Genomic DNA, 22,190 nt, shown 5'->3' on the forward strand with positions numbered 1-22,190 from the left:
GATAGAGAAGATCCAAAGAAGAGCGGTGCGTTTCGTCACAGGGTTATTTGGTAACCGTGATAGCGTTACGGAGATGTTTAATAAACTCAAGTGGCAGACTCTGCAAGAGAGGCGCTCTGCATCGCGGTGTAGCTTGCTCGCCAGGTTTCGAGAGGGTGCGCTTCTGGATGAGGTATCGAATATATTGCTTCCCCCTACTTATACCTCCCGAGGAGATCACAAATGTAAAATTAGAGAGATTAGAGCGCGCACGGAGGCTTTCAGACAGTCGTTCTTCCCGCGAACCATACGCGACTGGAACAGGAAAGGGAGGTAATGACAGTGGCACGTAAAGTGCCCTCCGCCACACACCGTTGGGTGGCTTGCGGAGTATCAATGTAGATGTAGATGTAGAGACATAGATGAATGGATGGCAGCGGATGGGGAAAGTGTGGAGAACCTTACTGACACAGATTTAGTTGCTGCTGTTACTCAAGACCAGGAAGAAGTGGACTGCTGTGACAGAAGTGACAATGAGCCTGAAAGCGACAAAGGAGAGCTGGTGCCACAGAGTGATGCAGCAGAAGCCCTTGACCTCACACTACATTATTTGGAGCAACAGCTTCACTGCTGATTTGATGTTTATGAGACAATGGCACAATTATGCATCATATAGCAGACTGTATTCATTATGCCAAAAAACAATGACCGAGTTTTTGTCATCTAAAAAAATAGGGATAAAATGTCCGCTGTATTTTAGTAAGTTTGACAGCTTTTCTTTCATTGTTTTGCATTTTTTAAATGTAGTTTTTTCTTGCCAATTTTTCTAATACATGTTTACTGTACTGTGTAAATTAAAATAGTGTGTATGGACAGCAGCTTACTGCACAGTTTTCCATACTTAGACTAACATTTTTCATGTTCGGATTAACCGAACGTTTGGATTACCGTGGTTCAGATTAGCGGGGCTCTGCTGTACTTCTCTGTAAACAAAATATTCGCACCAAATAACAGCAAACAGTGACTAAACTCTCTGTATAACAAAAGATAAGAAACTGTTAAGCTTTCACAATTTAGTCAACTTAGGGGACCAAAAAGTCATAAAAGTGAAACGAATGAGAGCAAAACTTTATTTTTAACATAGCTGACTGTCTGCCATGGGGATGCCATGGTGCAGGCAGCCACTTTTAAATTCCTTTAATTTTGGCACTTTCTGCGGTCCATTTTCCAGGACGTAAACTTTTTCTCATTCAGAAAACTACAGAGAATTTTTTAAGACAAACATTAAAAAATTGATTTTTTGACAATTATTCATGTACAAGTCCCCTTAAGAGGACCCAGGTCCTGAGAGCCATAAGCATATACTTTGGTAGATTGTACAGAGAATCAACACAGGTTACCACACACAAATTAATTTAATTGGAAACAGGAAGGTGGCATACTCTGTACAGATTGAAATACATTTAGCTCACATTCAAAGTGCTATTCCTGGAATACGAGTACTGACCAGCTATCGGCTGTGAACATTTATTAACACACTTTAACACATACCATATTTTCTGTTTTCCCAACTTTCCTTTACATTGTAAGTTTTCATTATTTCCTCCATTGGGCTTCTTTTGTGCCAGGGCATGAAACTAGCTGTGAAATTCAATGATTGTCTGGATGAGCCATAATATGTTTCAATTTGGTTTACAGTCATTGGCTTACTCAGTTTAATTGAAAATACATTGTTTGACCACAGAGTGAAGAGAGAGAGGAAAAACTGGTCCAGTTGCTGCAGTATTTTGGCAAACTAACTCATTGCTATCCTCAGGCAGTGCTGAAATATTGCACTAACTTGACGATGCCACCCGGCTGAAAACTTGAGTGTAGTTCAGGAACACTGAGCTGCATTCGGGAGGGTGACTATTCAAATATTTGTCCGGCCATCCAGGTTTAGTTTTCTGTGATTGCTCTAAATGCTGGTATGGTTCCTTGCAAAAGGGCACAGCTGATTTCTTTCCATAAGTGTGATTTGCTGCATGTGAAAATTTCCTTTCAGTAAAATATATGCCACCAGCACAATTGTTTGGTTGCTACACTCGATTGAGTCACTGGAGAGTGCTGCTCTCTCTCGAATTATTTGTACCAGAGGGACAGTGGCCAGAACGCCAACCCTCCGTGGGTGGCTAATGGTAGACTCGCAACAGTTAGAGGGAGGTCAGTTGTGAATGAGCACTCTGTAAGGCGGCTGCCTTAGATCAGATCCCGTTTGCCTTATAGGACCTTAAAGGGCGAATATGTATATTTTCTTTTGTGTGTGTGTGTGTGTGTGTGTGTGTGTGTGTGTGTGTGTGTGTGTGTTAATTGTCAATAATAAATGCTTCTGTATATATTTTGTCATTAATTACAATCCGAATGGGTCCAAACCATTATATAGTACTTTAGATTCCTGGTCCTCCGGTAAAATGGATGATCCAAATTTCTGTCTGTTGATTCTAACACAATTATTGTGTACTGACAGAGCTATTCAGCCAAAAACTTTTGAGTGGAATAACAAAGTAGGATTAGCTATTTACAGTAAAAACTAAGACCTATTGGATATTCTGGAGGGGGACAGATTCATAGAGGGTGTTACCCAAGATCTCCCTTATGTCATAACCCTTGTAGGTTGTCAGACATTCATAAACATTCATCCCTGTAATTATGACATTGTCTTCACAGCTTTGTCGTGTGCGGTGCAAAATACTGAGCAACTGCTTTAGAAAATTTATGTGGTAATATTCAATCAAGCATTTTACCTAAAAGACCATGATATTCCAACAAGTTGACGCCGAGACCTCAAAGTTTCAAATGTCATGAGAGTGGTTGTCTTTCATCTTTTACTGTCTTTAATGGTAATAACAAGTTTTATAATGGGAGGGAGTGGTCTGAAGGAACTATTCTATGTCATTTATGTCTTTTGCTGGCAGGCAGAAGTTGCTTGACTCAGGGCTTCAAGGAGCTTTCAGAATAAAAGGACCCCCCCCCCCCCCAAAAAAAAAAAAAGACCTTTTGGAGCACACAATAACCCATCATCATCTTTGCTTCTTTTGTCATGTATAGTTTCCTTTGGACGCACACTTCTTTCATTCTTTGAGGAAGTTGTTTATTCTCTTCTTGTGTCCACTTTCTTCCAGTTCTTGTTTTTTTTTTTCTGTCCTGAAAGCCTGTCTTTGCTATTGCTTCTTTAAAAAGCGATCTTCTTCTTGTTGTGTTCAAGTTGAATCCTACATTTTTGATATTTCTTCCTACTTGTCTCAGCCATGTGGTTTTGAATTTGTAATTGTTTAGTATGTCAAAGATTTGTTTAGTTATTCCGTCATTATTCATTCTGTGTGTGCGCCCATAGAATTTTAATCCCATTTTTCTCATTACATCTGTTACATATTTGGATTTCAGATAATGCTCAGTATTAAATCTTTATTGGTATTCTAATTCACTGCTGCCTTTGGGTTCTATTATTTTTCTTAGGATTCTTCTTTCAATTTTTTTGTAATTTTTCAAACCCTCCCTTCATAGTCAGTTTAAGAATTCCTACTGCATTCAATTTTCTAGTCAGGGTAAAAAGTTTTTGGTATAAGTGTTTGTTGTTTTTTAAAGGCCATCTCCATTTTATGTATTCGTGTCTCTGTTGCTGTTTTTCCCTTCATGTTGTTTGATATCCATTCTCCTGGAGACTTAATACTTTAGATATTGTGTTGTTATTTATTTCAAGCTTTTGAAGCACACTACTGATGTTTGTCATGAACTGGCTTTTTTTCCAAATGACATTTGTAATCCTACATTTGCTACTTGACATTGCAGTTCTGTAGTTTGTTCCTGTGCATTTTTAAGCGAATATGTAATAAGCAGCACATTATCTGAAAATTCTAGACACTGTAGTGATCTTGTTTGTTTTTTTCCTAGCTATACACCCTTAGTATGTATGGCCTTCCACCATTCAGCACCCACTTTCTCTAATGCAGAATGAAAAAGAAGGTGTGACAAGCCATCTCCTTGTCTTACTCCTGATTTCATTTCAAAGTTTTTGGGCATTTCTCCAAAAGCTTTTATTTTTGATGTTGCATTGGCTAAAGCTGCTTTAATTATTTCTGTTGTTTTTTTTATCTAGTTCAAACTCTTTTAAACCACTGATTAACAGCATGCTGCCAAATGGTACATCAAACAGCAAAAAAACTCATAACATAAAATTTCTATGAAATTTAGTCTTGCTAAATTTAGTTACTCAAAAAATGCACCATTTTAAGTTACAACCAAATTATGGTGAAAAATGGATTGTTTGTGATTTAAAGGTGGCCAAACTGAAATTTGAAACCATCACATTTAAATAAATAAAAAGGAACTAACTTGAGTATGTTTTCAGACTTCTCCAAAACTTCCCATGTAAAATCACCGTATGACGAGACTATTAGTTGCCAACAAAGGTTACTGCATGGAGGTTGTGGACTTGATAGCTAATGACCACTTTGGGTTTTACTGTTGTCAGAATGTCTGAAGTAGGATACATTGAGTCTTGTGAGAGTAAATAAGAAGCTGGAGTAGGCAGAAAAACTGACTTTCTAGCTGCCCAAGTGACATTAAATTGTAAGACTGCATCAGGTGATAGTCCCATACAACAAAAATTTGTTTCACTTCTCAAAGCTGTCATCGTCTTTTTGTTCTGTGGTGGTGGAGGAGGTGGAGGTGGAGGTGGAGGTGGATCTCATATTGGTGGTGGTGATTAGAAACATCCAGCACAGAAGGAGCTTGGAGAAGAAGTTTGGCCCAGCTATATTCCATTAATGAATTTTCACTCTGCGAAGTTTGTCTGCTTATTTTAAACTTTATGGCAGATTGAAACTGTGTGTTGGACTGGAATTACAACCTAGAACCTTCGCCTTTTGTGGGCAAATACACTACCAGCCATGCTATCCAAGCATGATTCATTACCCGCCCTCACAATTTTACTTCCGCCAATACCTCTCTCTTACTTTTTGTACTCCACAGAAGGATTCCTGTTTAACTTTTCAGGATTAGAATTGCTGGAAGAAAGGAAATTGCAGAGAAATTGTGGAACCACTGCTTTGGGGATTGTTTTTGGAATGTATCTCCACCCTGAAGCAGAGAATACACTGATTTGAAACTTCCTGACTAATTAAAACTGTGTGCTGCACCAGGACTAGAACCTGGAACCTTTGCGTTTCATGGGCAAGTTCTGTGTTGACTGAATTAATCAGGCATGAGGCACTGGCAGAAGAAAAGCTGTGAGGATGGGTTGTGAATCAGCTCAGTCGCTAGAGCATTTACCTGTGAAAAGTGAAGGTTCTGGGATTGAGTCCCAGATATATGCCCTTACTAGGGATATTTTCCAGAATGGTTTGCTGTGTAGTTAACTTATCAAAATAAATGGGAATAATTTATTAGACAAGAAGCACTTGCTTGGTGTGTTACACCCTACTGGAATCCGAAGTAGTTTTTCACAGAATGCTCCGGGAGTCGACCACTATATTTCACTTATCTGGTGTTTTTATACTTTTGTAGTTTAATGTTTTATTCCATTAATGTGGACTGGGTGCAACGATATAGAAATTTTTGAGATATGTAGATGATACAGTATGTGAAAGACAAACTCCCAATGTTTTTTTTTTTTTTTTTTACATTGTTTATAAATATTCTGTTTATCCACTTCCTGCCACAAGACACACATCTAATCAGTAGTCCAATTCTGCCTGTACCCATCCAGCACATTTAGAGTGTCAGTAAGGACAGCTGTTGTGATGCCTTGTCCCAAGTTTTTAAAGTTCTATGCTAGAGATGGAATATAAACACTATCTTTGATATAACCTCAGAAGAAAAAATAGCAAGCCATCAGATCCGGTGTTTGTGGTGGACACTAAAGTAGCGCAAGGGCAGCAGCCACAACACAGCCTATTCTGCGACATGTCAATGTCTCATTAAAGGAATGAAATCTCAGCTATAAATTTCAATTTGTGACATGAGCCACAACTGCAGCATGTTGAGGTAGGTGGTGGTAAGGGTTTTTCATACTGTTAGGTGAGGGGTGTTCATTTTGCACTCGCTCAATAGGTAGACTTTGTGGGACTTCACATTATCACATCCCTCACACAGTCCACTGTCTATTCTGACAGTCCTGTCATCCTTAACATTTTACATCAAACTAGCAACCACCTCCTTGAATTTCATACATCACTTCCCTATGCTGTTGTAAACTGGTGGTGTCTTGCAAAACTTGAGTAAGAAAGCTTTTTGCACCCTCACTACTGATTGATAAGAGGCAATTTGTAGCACACAAAATGCTTTCTCTCTTCTTGGTTCATCACCATCTTCAGCAACTACAGTTTGTGGCATTCCTGTTGGCAGTTTTACAAACTAACTTGCTGGTACCACATAAAACATTGAAAGTTTGTCTTTCACGCACTAGGTACATGAGATTAGATGAAAAAGAGCACAATTTGCATATTAGTGTTTTATTCAAAATCATAATTGCTTCCAATCATTGATAGAAATCTTCTGGTGAAAGCGTCTGCAAACTGTGAGGGCAAATTCCAAATGCTTCAGGTCAGTCACTTGTCAGTCTATCTTACAACCCATATCTGATTTCAAATTCTTCCCATTTCTTCACAGAAGAGGAAACAGTCAGAAATGGGCACTATCTTGAGTTCTCTAAAATGGGAACTAGTCAAATTTTTCATTGTAGTGTTTGTCGATCTGAGAAGAGAAGATGGACCAGTGCATACAACTTGAAGGAGAAAACTGAGAAGGTGAATGCAAGATTTTAGAAGCAATACTTGCTGTACTTTTCCAAAGCGTGGCCCTTGTACATGGTGACTCTGGTTTCTGTAGCTGGAATCAATTGTTAGTGATAATTAACGGGAAAGACCACAGGTACAACATATGATACCAGAGAATGAGAAACTGAGGATTGAATTAATGCCTAAGAGATAGGATCAGTTTGTCACAATATTGTTTGTGGTTAGGGTAAAATGTAATTACATATAAATGTAATTCAATATAAGTGAAGGTGACAGTGATTTGTGGATGGGACAATGTTGAAGTTAAAAAACAAATTGTTTATGCTACTATGCTGTTGATTAATTTTGTTCTACAGTTGCCAGTAAATGGATAGCCTGGCCAGGCAATGATTAGTTTACTTCCTCATAATACTAATAAGAAAAGTGGCAAAATTTCCCAAATGCTGATTTGGTAGAGCAAGGCTACACTTTTATTATATGGCAGCAACATTATTTTGCACTTGCAGTTGTATTATTCAAAAAAATCTTAGTAATAATTACTTTCAAAATCAGTTTCATGGTATAGTGATTGATTTTCAATAATTATGATTAATATTTTCTTCGATTTAAATGTTGACGTTATGAATGGAGGAATTGTTTTTTAGGTGAGAAGCCACATCCATGTAATGTGTGTGGCAAGCCATTCCGTGTTAGATCAGACATGAAGCGACATCTCAACACGCACAATCGAGAACGACACAGAAGTAATGGGGCTCGTATTGCGGCCTCCTCAGCTACAGAGGATCAGTTGAAGGTAACAAAATTTTTAATATGAAAGATTGTTATAGACTTATATGCAATGACAAGTATAAATTATAATTCAAATTGTGTTTTAATCATTGGGACAACTTTCAGCAAATATAATTATAGAAATTCTTCCATCACATGTCTTCTTACATACACTTAATCAATTTCCTTCTCTTAAATTGCCTGTGAGTATATACTTGAGGGTGTGTGACAGCTTTATTTGAAGGAAGTAATGTAAAAGAATGAAATTTCGGTGTTGTTCATGTAATAATACTAGTCCTGCAGAAGATAGGTGCTGGCAGGTTGAACATTACTAGCATCCGCTATCTACAGAAAAATGGAAAGACTGACATAAGGGTGTAATGTTGATGCATTAATTTGTTCTGAAAGCGGTGCTGATATTCAAGACAATAAAAGCGGGTTAAAAGCTGTGAGCTATCTGGGGAAGTTAACCTTGCATTACTGAGCAACTGTTTCACCAGGTATCCAGTCTAGCTTACCAAATTCGCAACCTGACTAACATTAATTATAATCTTTTAACAGTTATCTTACGACAACCGGTGATATATACATAAAAAGAGAATTTAAATAAAAAGAAATAAATCAGTTTATATTTGGACATTTATTTTAACATTGATCATTGTTCCGTTAAAATTTCAGCATATTAAACTTGAATCATAACTAAACTGGTGCTTTATTTAGGATTGTGAAAATGTGAGTTTGCAATCTTAAGGAACACATCAAATATGGAGCCAAGATTGGGAGACTGCATTCAACACTGCATTCATAAAATAACACACGAAGAACATTGAAACATATGCAAGAGGAAATTAACCACAACCAACCGATTCAATTTTCACCCAAAGAAGTTACATTCGTAGCGCAATCCCGTCCGTCATGAAATTACCACACACTGGTATACTAAATTCATACTAACTCTCTGTGAAATCTTCCCGAAAAGAATAGCTGAGGGCTACTTTGATGATTACACCACATGCTTCACGTGGTCAACTTGGTTTACACAAAGAATGTAGCTCCACAATAATTTTGATAGTTAAAATAAATTACATCGAAACGTAATTTACAAAATAAAAACCTCGAACTGGTTACTATTGTCTTACTATTAACCTGATGGGTCAAACAATTGTATAAGCACGTGGTACGGATCCTCAACACGTGGTTCCACTTTGCTCACAAAGTAGTGACTAAGCAACTACTGGAAGATATTCTGAGCTTCACACTCGAATTACACTGTGTTGCAATTTAAGATAATATAAGATATTTTAGATCTAAACCTGAAATAAAGGTGATTAAATTTTCAGTTAGGCTGAATGGAAGAAATCCATTGTCCTACGGACTTAGCAGAGACGCGCTTAGCCGGAGATCTTACCATTTCAGATGCTCGCCACGGACAGACTGCTGTGGGCCCCTACCAAGGGTGCTTCCAGATACAAAATGGGAGTGACCAGAGAGGCAGCTTCGTATACCAACATAAGGGACGGACAGGACCATACTAAGAATAGAAACCTCTTTGCTTTTAGAAAGCGTAGCTACCTGTTCTGACGTTGGTCCTACTGTTCTCTAGCAGGCAGGCTTGTCTGCTACCATCAAACATGCAACTAGAAATACATTTGCTCATTCCTCCTTTCACACAGAAGGGAAGGGGGATGACAGTATCATATCATATACAGTATATAAAAGAAAGCGGATGTAGGTTTCGTATGAGACTGTGTGACGTGAATTACATATAAACTGTGTTTTAAAGTGTAGTAATGTGACAGATCGTTCTTGTTTATGTGTAAAAGTAACATGTTCCACTGCTCAGTCTCTCCCAGATAGAGTCAGAAACACCACAGTAAATTTAGAAGTGGAATGTATGCCGTAAATGACAATAGTTTTAAGAAATTAACATGAAAGGAATCCAACAGAGACCTTTCAAGGGAACCTTGGAGAAGTTCAGTTTGAATTCTGGAAAAATTTAGGATCTCATGAGGCTATGCTGACACTTGTCTTAAGAGTTAGACTGAAGAAAAACAAACCTATGTTTATAACATTTGTTGATTTAGAAGATGACTTTGATGACGTTTAGTGGAATACACTATTCAAAATTCTGACGAGAGCAGGGCAAATACAAGGCCTCCTTAGTTACAACTTGTACAGAAAACAAACTGCAGTTATAAGAGTTGGACATGAAAAGGTGACAGTAGTTGAGAATGGGGTAAGACAAGGTTGTAGCCTATCCCCAATGTTTATCAATCTGTACATTGAGCAAGCAGTAAAAAGCATTGAAGAAAAATTTAGAAACAGGATACGGTAGGCAGGTTCAAGAGGGCTAGAATGGAGAGCTGCATCTAAATCAGTCTTTCGACTGAAGACCATAACAAGAACAACACATAATTACTTGTTGGAGTTGCAGACATTTTCATTGTATTATCCCAGTCAACATTTTCTGCGTGTTGTTATGTATACTTCAGAAACTATAAAGAATGAAAGCACAAGATAAAAAAAATGAATGACTGTGTTATGGATTTATGGAAGATATTGTATAGGAGAGATTAAAAAGTGTTTACTGAACTAGTTAGTCTTCAAATCCACCTAATCACACACTTCTGCAAGCATTGGCCCTTCGCAGTGGTTAGACACTGGACTCGCATTTGGGAGGACGACGGTTCAATCCCGTGTCCGGCCATCCTGATTTAGGTTTTCCGTGATTTCCCTAAATCACTCCAGGCAAATGCCAGGATGGTTCCTCTGAAAGGGCACGGCTGACTTCCTTCCCAATCCTTCCCTAATCCGATGAGACCGATGACCACGCTTTCTGGTCTTCTTCCCAACCAACCAACCATTGACCCTTGTTTAATATATTTTGAAGTCATTGGTACATTGTCATCAATATGTAGAAACATATACCACGGCTTGTCATTCCAAGTGGTCATTTTAATCCTGCAAATATACTATGATATGCTGTTTTCATGGGCTTTTGTGCAGGTGAATTACATCTCTAACCTTTTTGGCAGCCAATGGTTGTGAATGGTATGGGTGCACACATGTTGTCCATCACAGAAATTTTAAATTGGCTGCTGTCAGCTATCGTAGTACTGATGAGCTGCATTCCACATTTGCATAGCTGTCCTGAAATGATGTACTTGTGGCAGGGTTTGGCCCAGTTATCCATGAAATACCCAATGCCTTCATGACTGCAGAGAGAATGTCTTTTTCCCGCAAGTAAAATGTTCTCTTATGTGAATTGTTTAGCGGGGTCATTTCTGTGTATTACTTTTATATTGTGGCTTATTATCTGTCAAATACTTTGGAACTTTCTTTATAATGTGATGACACATCCAGATATTTTTGCCCAGTGATTGCATTACTTAACTTGATAGGAAACAAGGTTGAATAACTTTGTAGCAGTCGGTAAAATTAAACGAAACTTTAAGAATTTAATATGGTATGAGGTAGTAATTTTATATAGTTTATGCAAATGTCATCTTATTAAAATTTTATGAAATATTTATTACACGATTCATTAGGTCTAGTACAAATAGATGTTTGGAGTTACATAGTTGAATGACGCATCAGGGTTTATCATTGCTAGATGGCAGCACTAGTCCAGTGGCAGTTCATGATATTCAATGCACAACATCCAGTCTCTATGAAAGCAGACTGTAGTTGCAGTATCGAGCCACCTCACTGTGAGGCTCCTGTCTTTCTCTGCCTGAGATTAATTAATAGCTTGTGGCTCATTAAATACTTTGGCTGACTGTGCCTGTGTGGCTCATTGATATAAATGGATGTCAGGTGGTTGCCACATAAATGTCAGCTCATGATTCCGCAGCGTGAGTAACATGTCACTTTAATGCAAATATTACCTACATTCTATTTTTTTTTAATTTATTTACTCGTCAAGTTCCATAGGACCAAATTGAGAAGCAAATCTCCAAGGTCATGGAACATGTCAGTAGTTGAGAATGGGGTAAGACAAGGTTGTAGCCTATCCACAATGTTTATCAATTTGTACATTGAGCGAGCAATAAAAAGAATTGAAGAAAAATTTAGAAACGGGATATGGTAGGCAGGTTCAAGACGGCTAGCATGGAGAGCTGCATCTAATCAGTCTTTCCTCTGGATCAAAGGCATCAATTCAGTCCTTGCAGGGCTGAAAAGCAATAAAGTGACTTTGTCGATTCCAGAACTGCAAGATGTGAGGGGATAGCAACACACAATCTGTTTGGTCTGATTGAGGAAAAGAATTTGTGAACACAGGGACCCAGTTAAAAACTGTGTATTTCTTAATTAATTTTATGTGAACAAGCTGTGATGAAAAATACAGACGGAATTTTATTGAGTCAGGGAGAAATCGGAGTAACAATTGAACCAGGGTTTTGATACGTGCGGACAGTTTACCTGTATGCTGTAACGTAGATTGCAGCAGCGACAGTGACGTCAGTGGTGCTGGACTCTGGAGATAGGTGTTGTCTGGACATTGTCAAAATGCGATTTCGTTCCCCCATACTTGATACCCTCTGAGCTAGTGCTCTGTCTCTAATAACCTCAGTGTCGACAGTACATTGAATCCAATCTTCCTTTATTCTTTTTTTTTTTTTTTTTTTTTTTTTTTTTTTTTTTTAATGGCATGCCCCCCCCCCCCCTGTATGCCCCCTCCTCTCCTGTCTTAACACATTAATCTCAGAAGAACTCGCCCGTCTTAATTTACCTGGTAAGGTTGATTTTTACGTGAAGCTTGTGACTATCATCATTTTTATCTTCTTGACTGAATCTAAACTTTGTGCAAAACTGCCTCAAAATACGATCAGGGGTCATGCATCACCAAATGTAAACAATACTATTCCTCTGTTACGTTTCTCATTTGTATCTTTGACTGTTTTAATTCTTCATCTGTAAATATGTAGCCTTCCCTCATTAGCATATGTCTGGCTGTGTAGTAATGAGCCAAAATGTCTGTATCATTACTGTACAATCCAAAGCAGTGCTGTGTAGAGCTATTTTTGTGAACAAAAGGTGTAGGATAAAAAAATTATAAAAAAATACATTTCATCTGTGCTGCCTGTCATGTTAATTTGTTTAAACACAGATGAAGTAATTCTCTGAAGTGGGTACAGACATTGGAGGTGGACACGGGATTGATTGAACAGGGGGATACCCATAAAGGCAATTACTTGAATCATCAATCCAACAAAATAAGGGAGTAACTCCAATTTTTTCCTGTTGGCTCTTGGAACGTGGATATATGCCTTCCTACTGAATAATCTCAGATGTCGGAAACCATGGTGGAGACTGCTTCCCCCAAAATTTTGTAAATAATTTCACGCCGAACCACAAACATCTTGCCCGTTAATGATTGTTCTGTTTTGTGTTTGTTCTACACCATTTTGTTCTGGTGTACGGGAAACTGCGGTTTGATGTTTAAGTCCTTTGTACATTAAGAAATTAATTAGTGTCATTTACATATTCCTTTTCATTATCAGTTCATGCGATACAAATTCTTTCAGCTGTCTGATTCCCCACAAATCTTTTAAAATCATGAATAATCTCAGGTATATGGTATTTATTGCTGACAATGTACAAAAGAATCTTTCTAAAAATCATGGATCAGAGCTGGGAAATATTTAGTTCCCCTGATTGATATGGTTGGCACAGGCGTGCCCAAATCTGTATGTATTAATCCCAAAATCCTTTTAGCTTTGTAATTGGAATATGGGAAATGCAGTTTGTCTATCTTCTGGACATGTAATACATGAAGTATCAGTTGCTCCTTTGTCTGATGCCACTGGCCAAACCATTTTGTAATTCTGCCATGTCATCTGATTATAGGTGGTCCAGTCTTCTGTGCTATAGATTTGGGTCGTTAGCTGAGGAAGCAGACTTTGGTTTGTCACTATGACTTTTACTTTATCGAGTTGTACATTATGTTCATTAACGTAGTTGTAACTCTCATTTCTTCTCTGCATCATGAATATGACAGTCTTTATGAAAAAAAATGACTGAGGGTTAGTGTTTCACTGTTTTGCTTATGGAAAGTAAATTTATACTCAGTTGAGGTACGTAGAGCACATCTTTTACACTAATATTTGTCTTCCGTCTGTCTGCTAATGCTTCAATGTGTGTGCAACATACGCCTTCAGAGGATAAGTTCTCACAGTTAACCGAGACCATGTGCTACCTGAGCACTGGTTTTGTGAAATTAAACTCCTGTATGTGCTCTTACATACCCAAAAAGACTCGGAATAACAATGCTGTGGGCGGAGCTTGTGTAGTACCTCTGCCACTAGGCACGTGCAGCGCAACTCATTGCCAGTTCAGTGCCGTCTGTGAGACCTGGCTTGTTCTGTTCATCTGCAGTGATTCTTTTCTCAAGCACTATTTTGTTCTTGTTTAGTTTTTTTATGATGGCAAGTATAAGTGAACAACATACAGCATGAAATTTTGTTTTCTACTCAGTAAAAATGCTGCTGAAACTGTTTTAATGTTGAAAACAGCTTACCAAGATGACACCATGGGAAAAACTCAAGTGTATGAGTGGTTTGCTTGATTTAAAAATAGCAACATGTAGAATGATAATGAACCTCATTCAGGACATTCGTCAACTGCCCAGATCGAAGAAAATATTGAAAAAATTGAGAGCTTGTGCTCACAGACCGGCGACAGACAATTGATCAACTGTCAGTGATTGCACAACAGTGAGACTGGTTTTGCACGACGACAACGCATCTGCACACACAACCGTCTCTGTTACAGTTTTTGGCTACAAGTGGCATGATTTCGCTGCCCTGCACACCTTACTTGTCTGACCTGGCTCCGTGCGACTTTTTCTTATTACCAAGCACGAAAACGGCATGAAAGGACACCGATTTGACAACATTGAAAAGGTCAAGAAAAAAAAGAGAGAGGAGCTGTCAGCCATTTCTAAAAATGGCTACAAAAAGTGTGCTGAACAGTGGAAGCGCCAGTTGGACAAATGTACAAGTTGTAATGAAGGGTGTTTTGAAGGGGATCAGGTTGTTTTGTTTTGAAGAGGATCAGGTTGTTCTGTAAACATTTGAAAATATGTAGCTTTTAAAAAATAATTCTTGTTCTTTTTGTGCACCCCCTTGTATGTGGTCATGCCCTTGAGTATACATATCAGTCTTTGTTTGTGACTTTACCTGATGCTAGCATAATTAAGAATGCCCTGTAACTCTTGCTTTAGCAGCTAATGTTGTGACTTTACCTCATGCTGGCATAATTAAGAATGCCCTGTAACTCTTGCTTTAGCATCAAGTGTTCTGGTTGTCTTTTCTTTGCTGCTGTTCATACTTGTTGCAGTTGTAACATCCAGGACCATGAATGTAATGTTGGTTATTGCAGTTGGCTTGTGTATTTGCTCTATAGCTTTGTCATTAAAACTTTAGTTGTTACATGCATGATTTTGTAATTCAGTAATTATCAGCATATTGGAGTCATCTGAATCTGTTGACCTTGGTTTGTAATCATTACAATATTATGAAAATGATAGATTGCTACTCACCAAATAGTGGAGATGTTAAGCTGCAGACTGTCGAACAAGTTAGCTTTCGGCCAAAAAGATCTTCACCAGAATTAGTCAACAAACAAAAACACACACACACACACACACACACACACACACACACACACACACACACTCACTCACTCACTCACTCATGCAAACGCTACTCAAACATGCGACCACTGTGTCTGGCTGCTGGGCCAGACTGTGAGTAGCAGCACATAATGGGAGGAGCAATTTGGATGGTGGGGGTAAGGAGGAGGCTGGGGTGGGGAGGGGGAGGGATAGCAGGATATGGATGGGGGACAATAAAGTGCTACTTGTGGGAGCATACAGGGATGAGCTGGAAAAAGGATAAGGCAGTAGGTGCAGTCGGAAGGTTAGATGGAGGGTGGAGGTGGTGGGGGAGGAGGGGGGTGGGCAGCAGAAAGGGAGAGAAGTAAAAAGACTAGGGTGTGTTGGTGGAATAGAGGGTTGTGTAGTGCTGGAATAGAACATGGAAGGAGCTGGATAGGTAAAGAACAATGACTAACAAAGATTGAGGCCAATGGGATTACTGGAACATAGGATATATTCCAGGGAGAGTTCCCATCTAGGGGACTGATGACCTCAGATGTTAAGTCCCATAGTGCTTAGAGCAAGTTTCCACCTGCACAATCTAGAAAAGCTGGTGTTGTTGAGAAGGATCAAGATGACAGAGGCTGTGAATCAAATCATTGAAATGAAGAATGTTGTGTCGGGCGACGTGCTCAGCAGTGGGGTAATCCAGTTGTTTGTTGGCCACAGTTTGTTGGTGGCCATTCATGTGGACGGGCAGCGTGTTGGTTTTCGAGGCCACATAGAATGTAGCACAGTGGTTGCAGCTTAGCTTGTAGATCACATGACTGATTTCACAGATAGCCCTGCCTTTGATGGGATATGTGATGCTTGTGACCTCCCAAGCTTCTACTGTCTGGCCACAGAGGAGCATTCTCTTCATGATTAAGTAAGTACCACCCAGGACTGAAGCAACTGAATCACATTCTCCACCAGAATTTTGGCTGCTGCTCATCATGCCCTGAAATGAGGAATGTCCTACCCACTATTCTTCCCACCTCTCACACAGTGGTATTCTGCCACCCACTGAACCTACACAATATCCTTGTCCATCCCTACACAACCACTGCCCCCAACCCTGTGGATGGCTCACATCCCTGTAATAGACATAGATGCAAGACATCTCCCCTAGATCCTGCAGGGCTACTTGTGAAACCAGACATGTGATCTATTAGCTAAGCTGCAACCAGTGTGCATTCTACGTGGGCATAAGAACCAACAAGCTGTCTGTCTGCACGAATGGCCACCAGCAAACTGTGTCTAACAAACAGCTGGACGACCAAGTTGCTGAGCATGTTGCTCAACGTGGTGTTCTTTGTTTCAGTGGCTACTTCACAGCCTGTGCCATCTGGATCTTTCCTACCAACACCAGCTTCTGTGAGCTGCACAGGTGGTACTCTCCCTTGAATATATCCTATATTCTCATAACCCTCCTGCTTTCAACCTTGTTAGTAATTGTCCTTCGCCCACCTATCATCTTCCCTGTTTCTGATCCAGCACTACACAGCCCTCTATTCCACCAACGCCTCCATAGTCTTTTTACTTCTTCTTCTTTTCCACTGACCCCACCATCCGGATTGTTTCTCCCATCATGCACAGCTGCTCACCGTCTGGCCTTGGCAACCAGAGACTGTGTGGCAACGTAAACTTGCTTGTTTGGTAGTCTTTTTTGTTGTGCCTATCTGTGACTCAACAACTCTGCTATGTGATGAGTAGCAGTCTATCATTTTCATAATATTGTCATTGTTCCATCCTGGATGTTTCACTGTTTGTTTGTTATCAGTAGTCATTCCTTCTAATAAAATACGTCCTATCCAATCATCTTTCACTTCGAAGATAAAGTCATTTGTTTGTTTGACACTGAAATAATTTTCAACACTTATTCTTCCACAGACGAACAGTTCCGCAATATAATTGTTAAGAGCATTCTCAACAACCCTTTTTCTTTTATTCAAGTCCTGAGTCCTCGTAGATTTCTTTTAATTTCTCCCATGCTCTATTTGCAGTTGATTCTGCAGATGCATGTAAATGGAAGGTACAATTAACACGGTTATTTTAGCCCTTGCTGTATAGACTTCAATCTCGTCTGTGGTTTTGCTCGTTATGCACGCCTACAGTTGTTCATATTTCAAGTGAGTTTTTATAGCGAACTGCTTTGTAGTGTAATTTTCTCTTCCATTTAGTTTCTTCATTAGTGACAACAAATTAGCACTGAGGAAGTCATAATGTTGGAATTTCATATTCGTGTCTTGCAGGAACACACGTAATTAATTTTCTTTGCTTTAAATAAACCACTGTTTGTGAGAAACTGGGTATATTGGGCCTGAAACCTGTTGTTTTTAGTTCCTTCAATAAGAAGTAGTTACAGTTCGAAACTAGTGAATAGGGTTTATTTTCACACAGTACAAATGTAACATAAACTATTACACAATTTAAAAGCATAAATGACAAAAAGAGAAAATATAAAAATTCAGTGAATGAATCAGATCACGGGGAATACATATGTCTATAAAATGAGATTGGCAGAAAGTGCAAAATGGCTAAATAAGTATGGCTACAAGACAAATACAAGGCTGTAAAAGAATGCATGACAAGGGGAAAGATAGAGTATGTTAATTGGAAAATTGAAGAGACATTTGGAGAAAAGAGAAGCAGCTTTATGAATAATGAGAGTTTGTTTATTTACACGTCAAGTTCCATAGGACCAAATTGAAGATCAAATCTCCAGGGTCATGGAACATGTCAGTACATGAAATTTCAACATGAAAGTTCAGATGGCAGATGAGAGCTAAGGAATAAGGAATTAAGGCAATATTATATAAATGGAAGAGGAAGTAAATTAAAATGATGTTGGGGGGAGAGGATACTGCCAGAATAATTAGACAGAGCACTGAGAGGCCTAAGTTGAAATGAGTCCCCTCTCAAGTAGACAACATCCTACCAGAATTATTGAGGTCCTTGGAAGAGCCAGCCAAAAAACTATTTAATGTAGTATCCAAGATGTATGATAAAAGTGAAATACTCTTAGACTTAAACAAGAATGTCATAATTCCAATTCCAAAATAAGGTAGGTGTGAACAGACATGAATGGTACCAAACTACTATTTTAATAAGTCTTGGATGTAAAATACTGACATGAATAATTTTCATAAGAATGGCACAAGGTGAACCTGAGAGAAGACCAGTTTGGATTCTGGAGGAACATAGGAACATGTGAGGCAATATTGGCCTAAGACTTATTGTAGAATAGATAAATGAAGCCATACATACTTTATGACATTTTTTACATTTAGAAAACACTTTAGACGGTGTTGAATGGACTACTGTTTTTGAAATTTTGGAGTTAGCAGGGATAAAGGTAAAGGTAAAGATTACTTACAGCTCGTGCATAAACCAAGCTGCAGGTACAAATGTTCAAGGACTTGAAAGGGCAGTGGGAGTTGAGAAGGGAGTAAGACAAGTTTGTAGCCTGTCTCCAGTGTTAGTCTATCTGTACATTTGCATTTAGGAAACCAAGGAGAAAAGTGAAATAAAGTGCAGGGAGAAAAGGTTAAAACCTTGCTGATGACATTGTAGTTCTGTCAGAGATGACAAAGGACTTAGAAGAGCATTTGAATGGAATGGACAGTGACTTGAAAATACATTGTAAGATAACGAGCAATAAAATTAAAACAACAGTAATGGAATTGTTTTTTAACATAGAATATAAATTCAAATGTTAGGATTTTTTCCTCAGGATATTTGTCTGGATTGCAGCCTTGTACGAAAATGAAATGTGAATCGTAAACAGTTCAGACATGAAGAGAGTAGAAGCCTTTGAAATAAGGTGCTACAGGAGAATGCTGAAGGTTAGATGGACAGATAATATAATTAATGAGGACACACTGAATCAAACTGAGGAGAAAACAAATTTGTGACACAGCTTGAATAAGAGGACGTGGCTGCTGATAGGATAGATACGGAAGCATCAAGGAATAGTCAGTTTGGTTTTAGAAGGAAGTGTGGGGGAGGTTACAGTTGCAAACAGAGACCATGGCTTGACTACGGGAAGCAGTTTCAAAATAATATATGTTGCAGTAGTTACGCGGTAATGAAGAGGCTTACACAGGATAGATTAGCATGGAGAGTTGCATCAAGGCTACAGTGACAATCACAACAACAACAACAACAACAACAACGAGGTGTAGAGTGTTGACATTATAATTATAGTGGCAGTCAGCTGGAGTGTAAACACATGAGAAAGGATACTGACAGACTACATTTGTGTTTTGTGCTCCTGTGAAACCAGTAACCGTCCACCAAAACACCACCACCTAAGACTGCCACATAATGTGGCCACATAATACCAGCATGAGAAAAAAAAAAATAATTTTATGCTAGAATGAGAAATTTTCATATAGCGCTAATAAATCAAATTATAATTTATTCATATAGCAATTAAATGTTTTGCATGGGCACTTTTGCAAGATATGAATTTAGAAGGTGAAAATATTCATTTTAACTAAATGTTTATTAGCTTCCATTTACCCTGTCATTTTGACATGGCTGATTTACATTCTTTGACTCATGAGCACTTGACCAACACTGTATTCAACTAATAAAACATTAAGTAACCTATATTAGCTGTTCCTAGATCTACGTTTACATCTACTTCTTAAGATTATATTTCGAATGTTTATCTCTATATACCAAACATAAATAAAAACAAAAATAGTAAAAAAATGATCTGCTGTTGAGTAAAGATTATGTATGGTTGTATGTTTCACCCTTTGTAGCTTGTTACTCATTGCCCAGCTATAAGTGAATCTTGCTCAGTGTGCACAGATGGCAGTGAGACAGTGAATAAGTCCCACTAACTCAAATGGGCTGTACTTAGGTTGCTGATTTTCCATTTTTCTGTGGACTGAAATGGCCATTACTTCATGTTTCTTTCTCAAATGCAAATTCAAAACATTAATTAACACTAAATAAAAATTTTGACAATTAGTAAGTACACATAGACTTAAAACCAATAGCTCAATAAATCCAAGTTTACCTCGCTCTTGTCAGTTATAGTAACTTACTTTACCTTTAAATTGGGCTACAAATGCCAGTTCCACCTAAAAGTGTGTAATTTAATCGATAAAGTTTATCATCACTTTGAAAGAATAACTCTTTTAAGGACTGGTTGATTACAGCAATCTGTGCAACCAAATTTGAGTTGCAATCCTCACCTTTTGTATTACTTCTCTTTTTAATAAATTCACCTCATCTTAGTGCAGTTCTCCTACCATAAGTAACAGGAAGACATTATCTCGGGTACATTCTGTTCGTTTTCTTCTTTTAGACAGTTTGTGTCAGTTATTTCTGTTTGATAGTCTTACTTGTTTTTGTATTTTCCTCTCCCATCTGTGTTTTATTCAGTCTTGTCATAGCAAGTTGCAGTTTGTACAGTTTCTTTAATAGCACAGTTTATTCACTTGGCTTTTAGTTTATAAAATTTAGTATTTTTGCTTTATCTCCTAGGTTGAAGAAGCAGAAGTAGTTAGTGGCTTGAGCCACACAGTTTCTGTGGAACATCAAACAGCCACACAGCAGTCACTGAGCACAGTTGCTGAAATATCCGTGCAGGATGCTGCTCCTCCAGATAGCCTTTTGCCGGAAGAAACAGGTGGCTCAGGTTTGCGGCACAGTGCACTGGGCGCTGCTGCTGAGGAAGTTCTTTACCACACCAGGGACACACTGGATGCTGTCCGTGATTCAAGCACACTTTATGTTTGGCCGATCTATATGAGTTAGCACAACCACTTAGCATTCAGGCTGGTGCCTACTCGCTGATAATTGACTGATTTGATTGTGATTGCCCGGTGTAACAGAGAAGACTTAATTAGAATGACACGGGTTTTGTACAAAGCTGTCGAACTCAGGTGGTTGAATGGGATTCAATTTGTCTGTATTTCCATGTCTGGGCTTCTGTGCTGTGTTGTGTTGTGAATGAGAAACAGTATTTTGTACTGCAAGACTGGAATATCATTTAAATAATATTTATATAAATTGCATCTATGACTGTCCCCAGACAGATTTTACCTGTTTGGGAGTTCTGAATGGTATTGCTGGAGATAACCCAGCATTCTCAGATATTACTAGCTTGAGATATTTTTTCTGGTCTGAATTGTCAGTACTATTCTCACCATGGTTGTAATTGGAATGTACAATAGAGAGTTCTGGAAGAGATTTTCAGTACTTGTTAATGTGCAGATTGCTGGTTTCTGCTGTATTACATTTAGAGGGATGTGGTGAAGCAAGGTGCGAGATATGCGGACTGGATTTGGAAGTGATGAAATGGAAGTCTTCCTTAAGTAGCTTATGACTGTTAAGATGTTGAATGCTTGTGGCATTTGTGCTGTGTACCACTAATTGTTTGCTTGTGCTAATGAGGATTGAATCATTGTTTGTTAATTGTGTATATGTTTTTATACTGTGTATCTTTGGTATTCTAGAGTTCTGAAATAACTGATCATTGTATGGAATTGAAAATCCAGTAAGTAATACTCAGCAGCTATTGGGATACATTTTAGGATTAAGCACAAAGCAAGTTCTAAGGTTTCACTATTTTTTTAAGAACCTTTACATATACTTACATCTGTATCAAAATTGAAGCATTCCACTGCAAATTTTATGTAATATAATAATGATTGTGTATGTTTGTACTGTGTATGAATTTTGTTGTGAGCCTGCAAGTTCAGCTACAAGAATGTGTGCTGATACTATATTAAAGAGTTGAATTACGTACTAAAGCGAGAAAATATTTTTCTGCTTATGTCTTAGGTATTGTGATTATTTATCTGTACCTACATTGAGACTGAAATAATAGTTTTAATTATTTAGTTTTGAGTGCTTTTGTCCATTTTTCAGAATGAAGAGATTGTAGCTATGTTATATAATATTTTTCAGTAGTAATCTCTTCTGCATCCCTTTTTGGACAGATTGCCTTAAGACATTGCTGTGTTTTATAAATGGAAGCAGTAGATGCACATATGAATGGATCC

At 38.3% G+C, this 22,190-nt stretch overlaps 1 protein-coding gene across 1 annotated transcript in view; it reads left to right on the forward strand.

Moving 5' to 3' along the window:
- LOC124805233 (zinc finger protein 665-like) overlaps window positions 1–22,190 on the forward strand; it is a 139,808-nt gene that overhangs the window by 114,235 nt on the left and 3,383 nt on the right. The window contains exons 8-9 of the mRNA XM_047265735.1: window positions 7,400–7,548; window positions 20,668–22,190. The exon at window positions 20,668–22,190 is cut by the window's right edge and continues 3,383 nt beyond it. Of these exons, the coding sequence (XP_047121691.1) occupies window positions 7,400–7,548; window positions 20,668–20,940 (422 nt within the window). The 3' untranslated portion in view covers window positions 20,941–22,190. The remainder of the gene's footprint in view (window positions 1–7,399; window positions 7,549–20,667) is intronic.

Source organism: Schistocerca piceifrons, chromosome 7 (assembly GCF_021461385.2).
Source record: "Schistocerca piceifrons isolate TAMUIC-IGC-003096 chromosome 7, iqSchPice1.1, whole genome shotgun sequence".
NCBI classification, from domain to species: Eukaryota; Metazoa; Arthropoda; class Insecta; order Orthoptera; family Acrididae; genus Schistocerca; species Schistocerca piceifrons.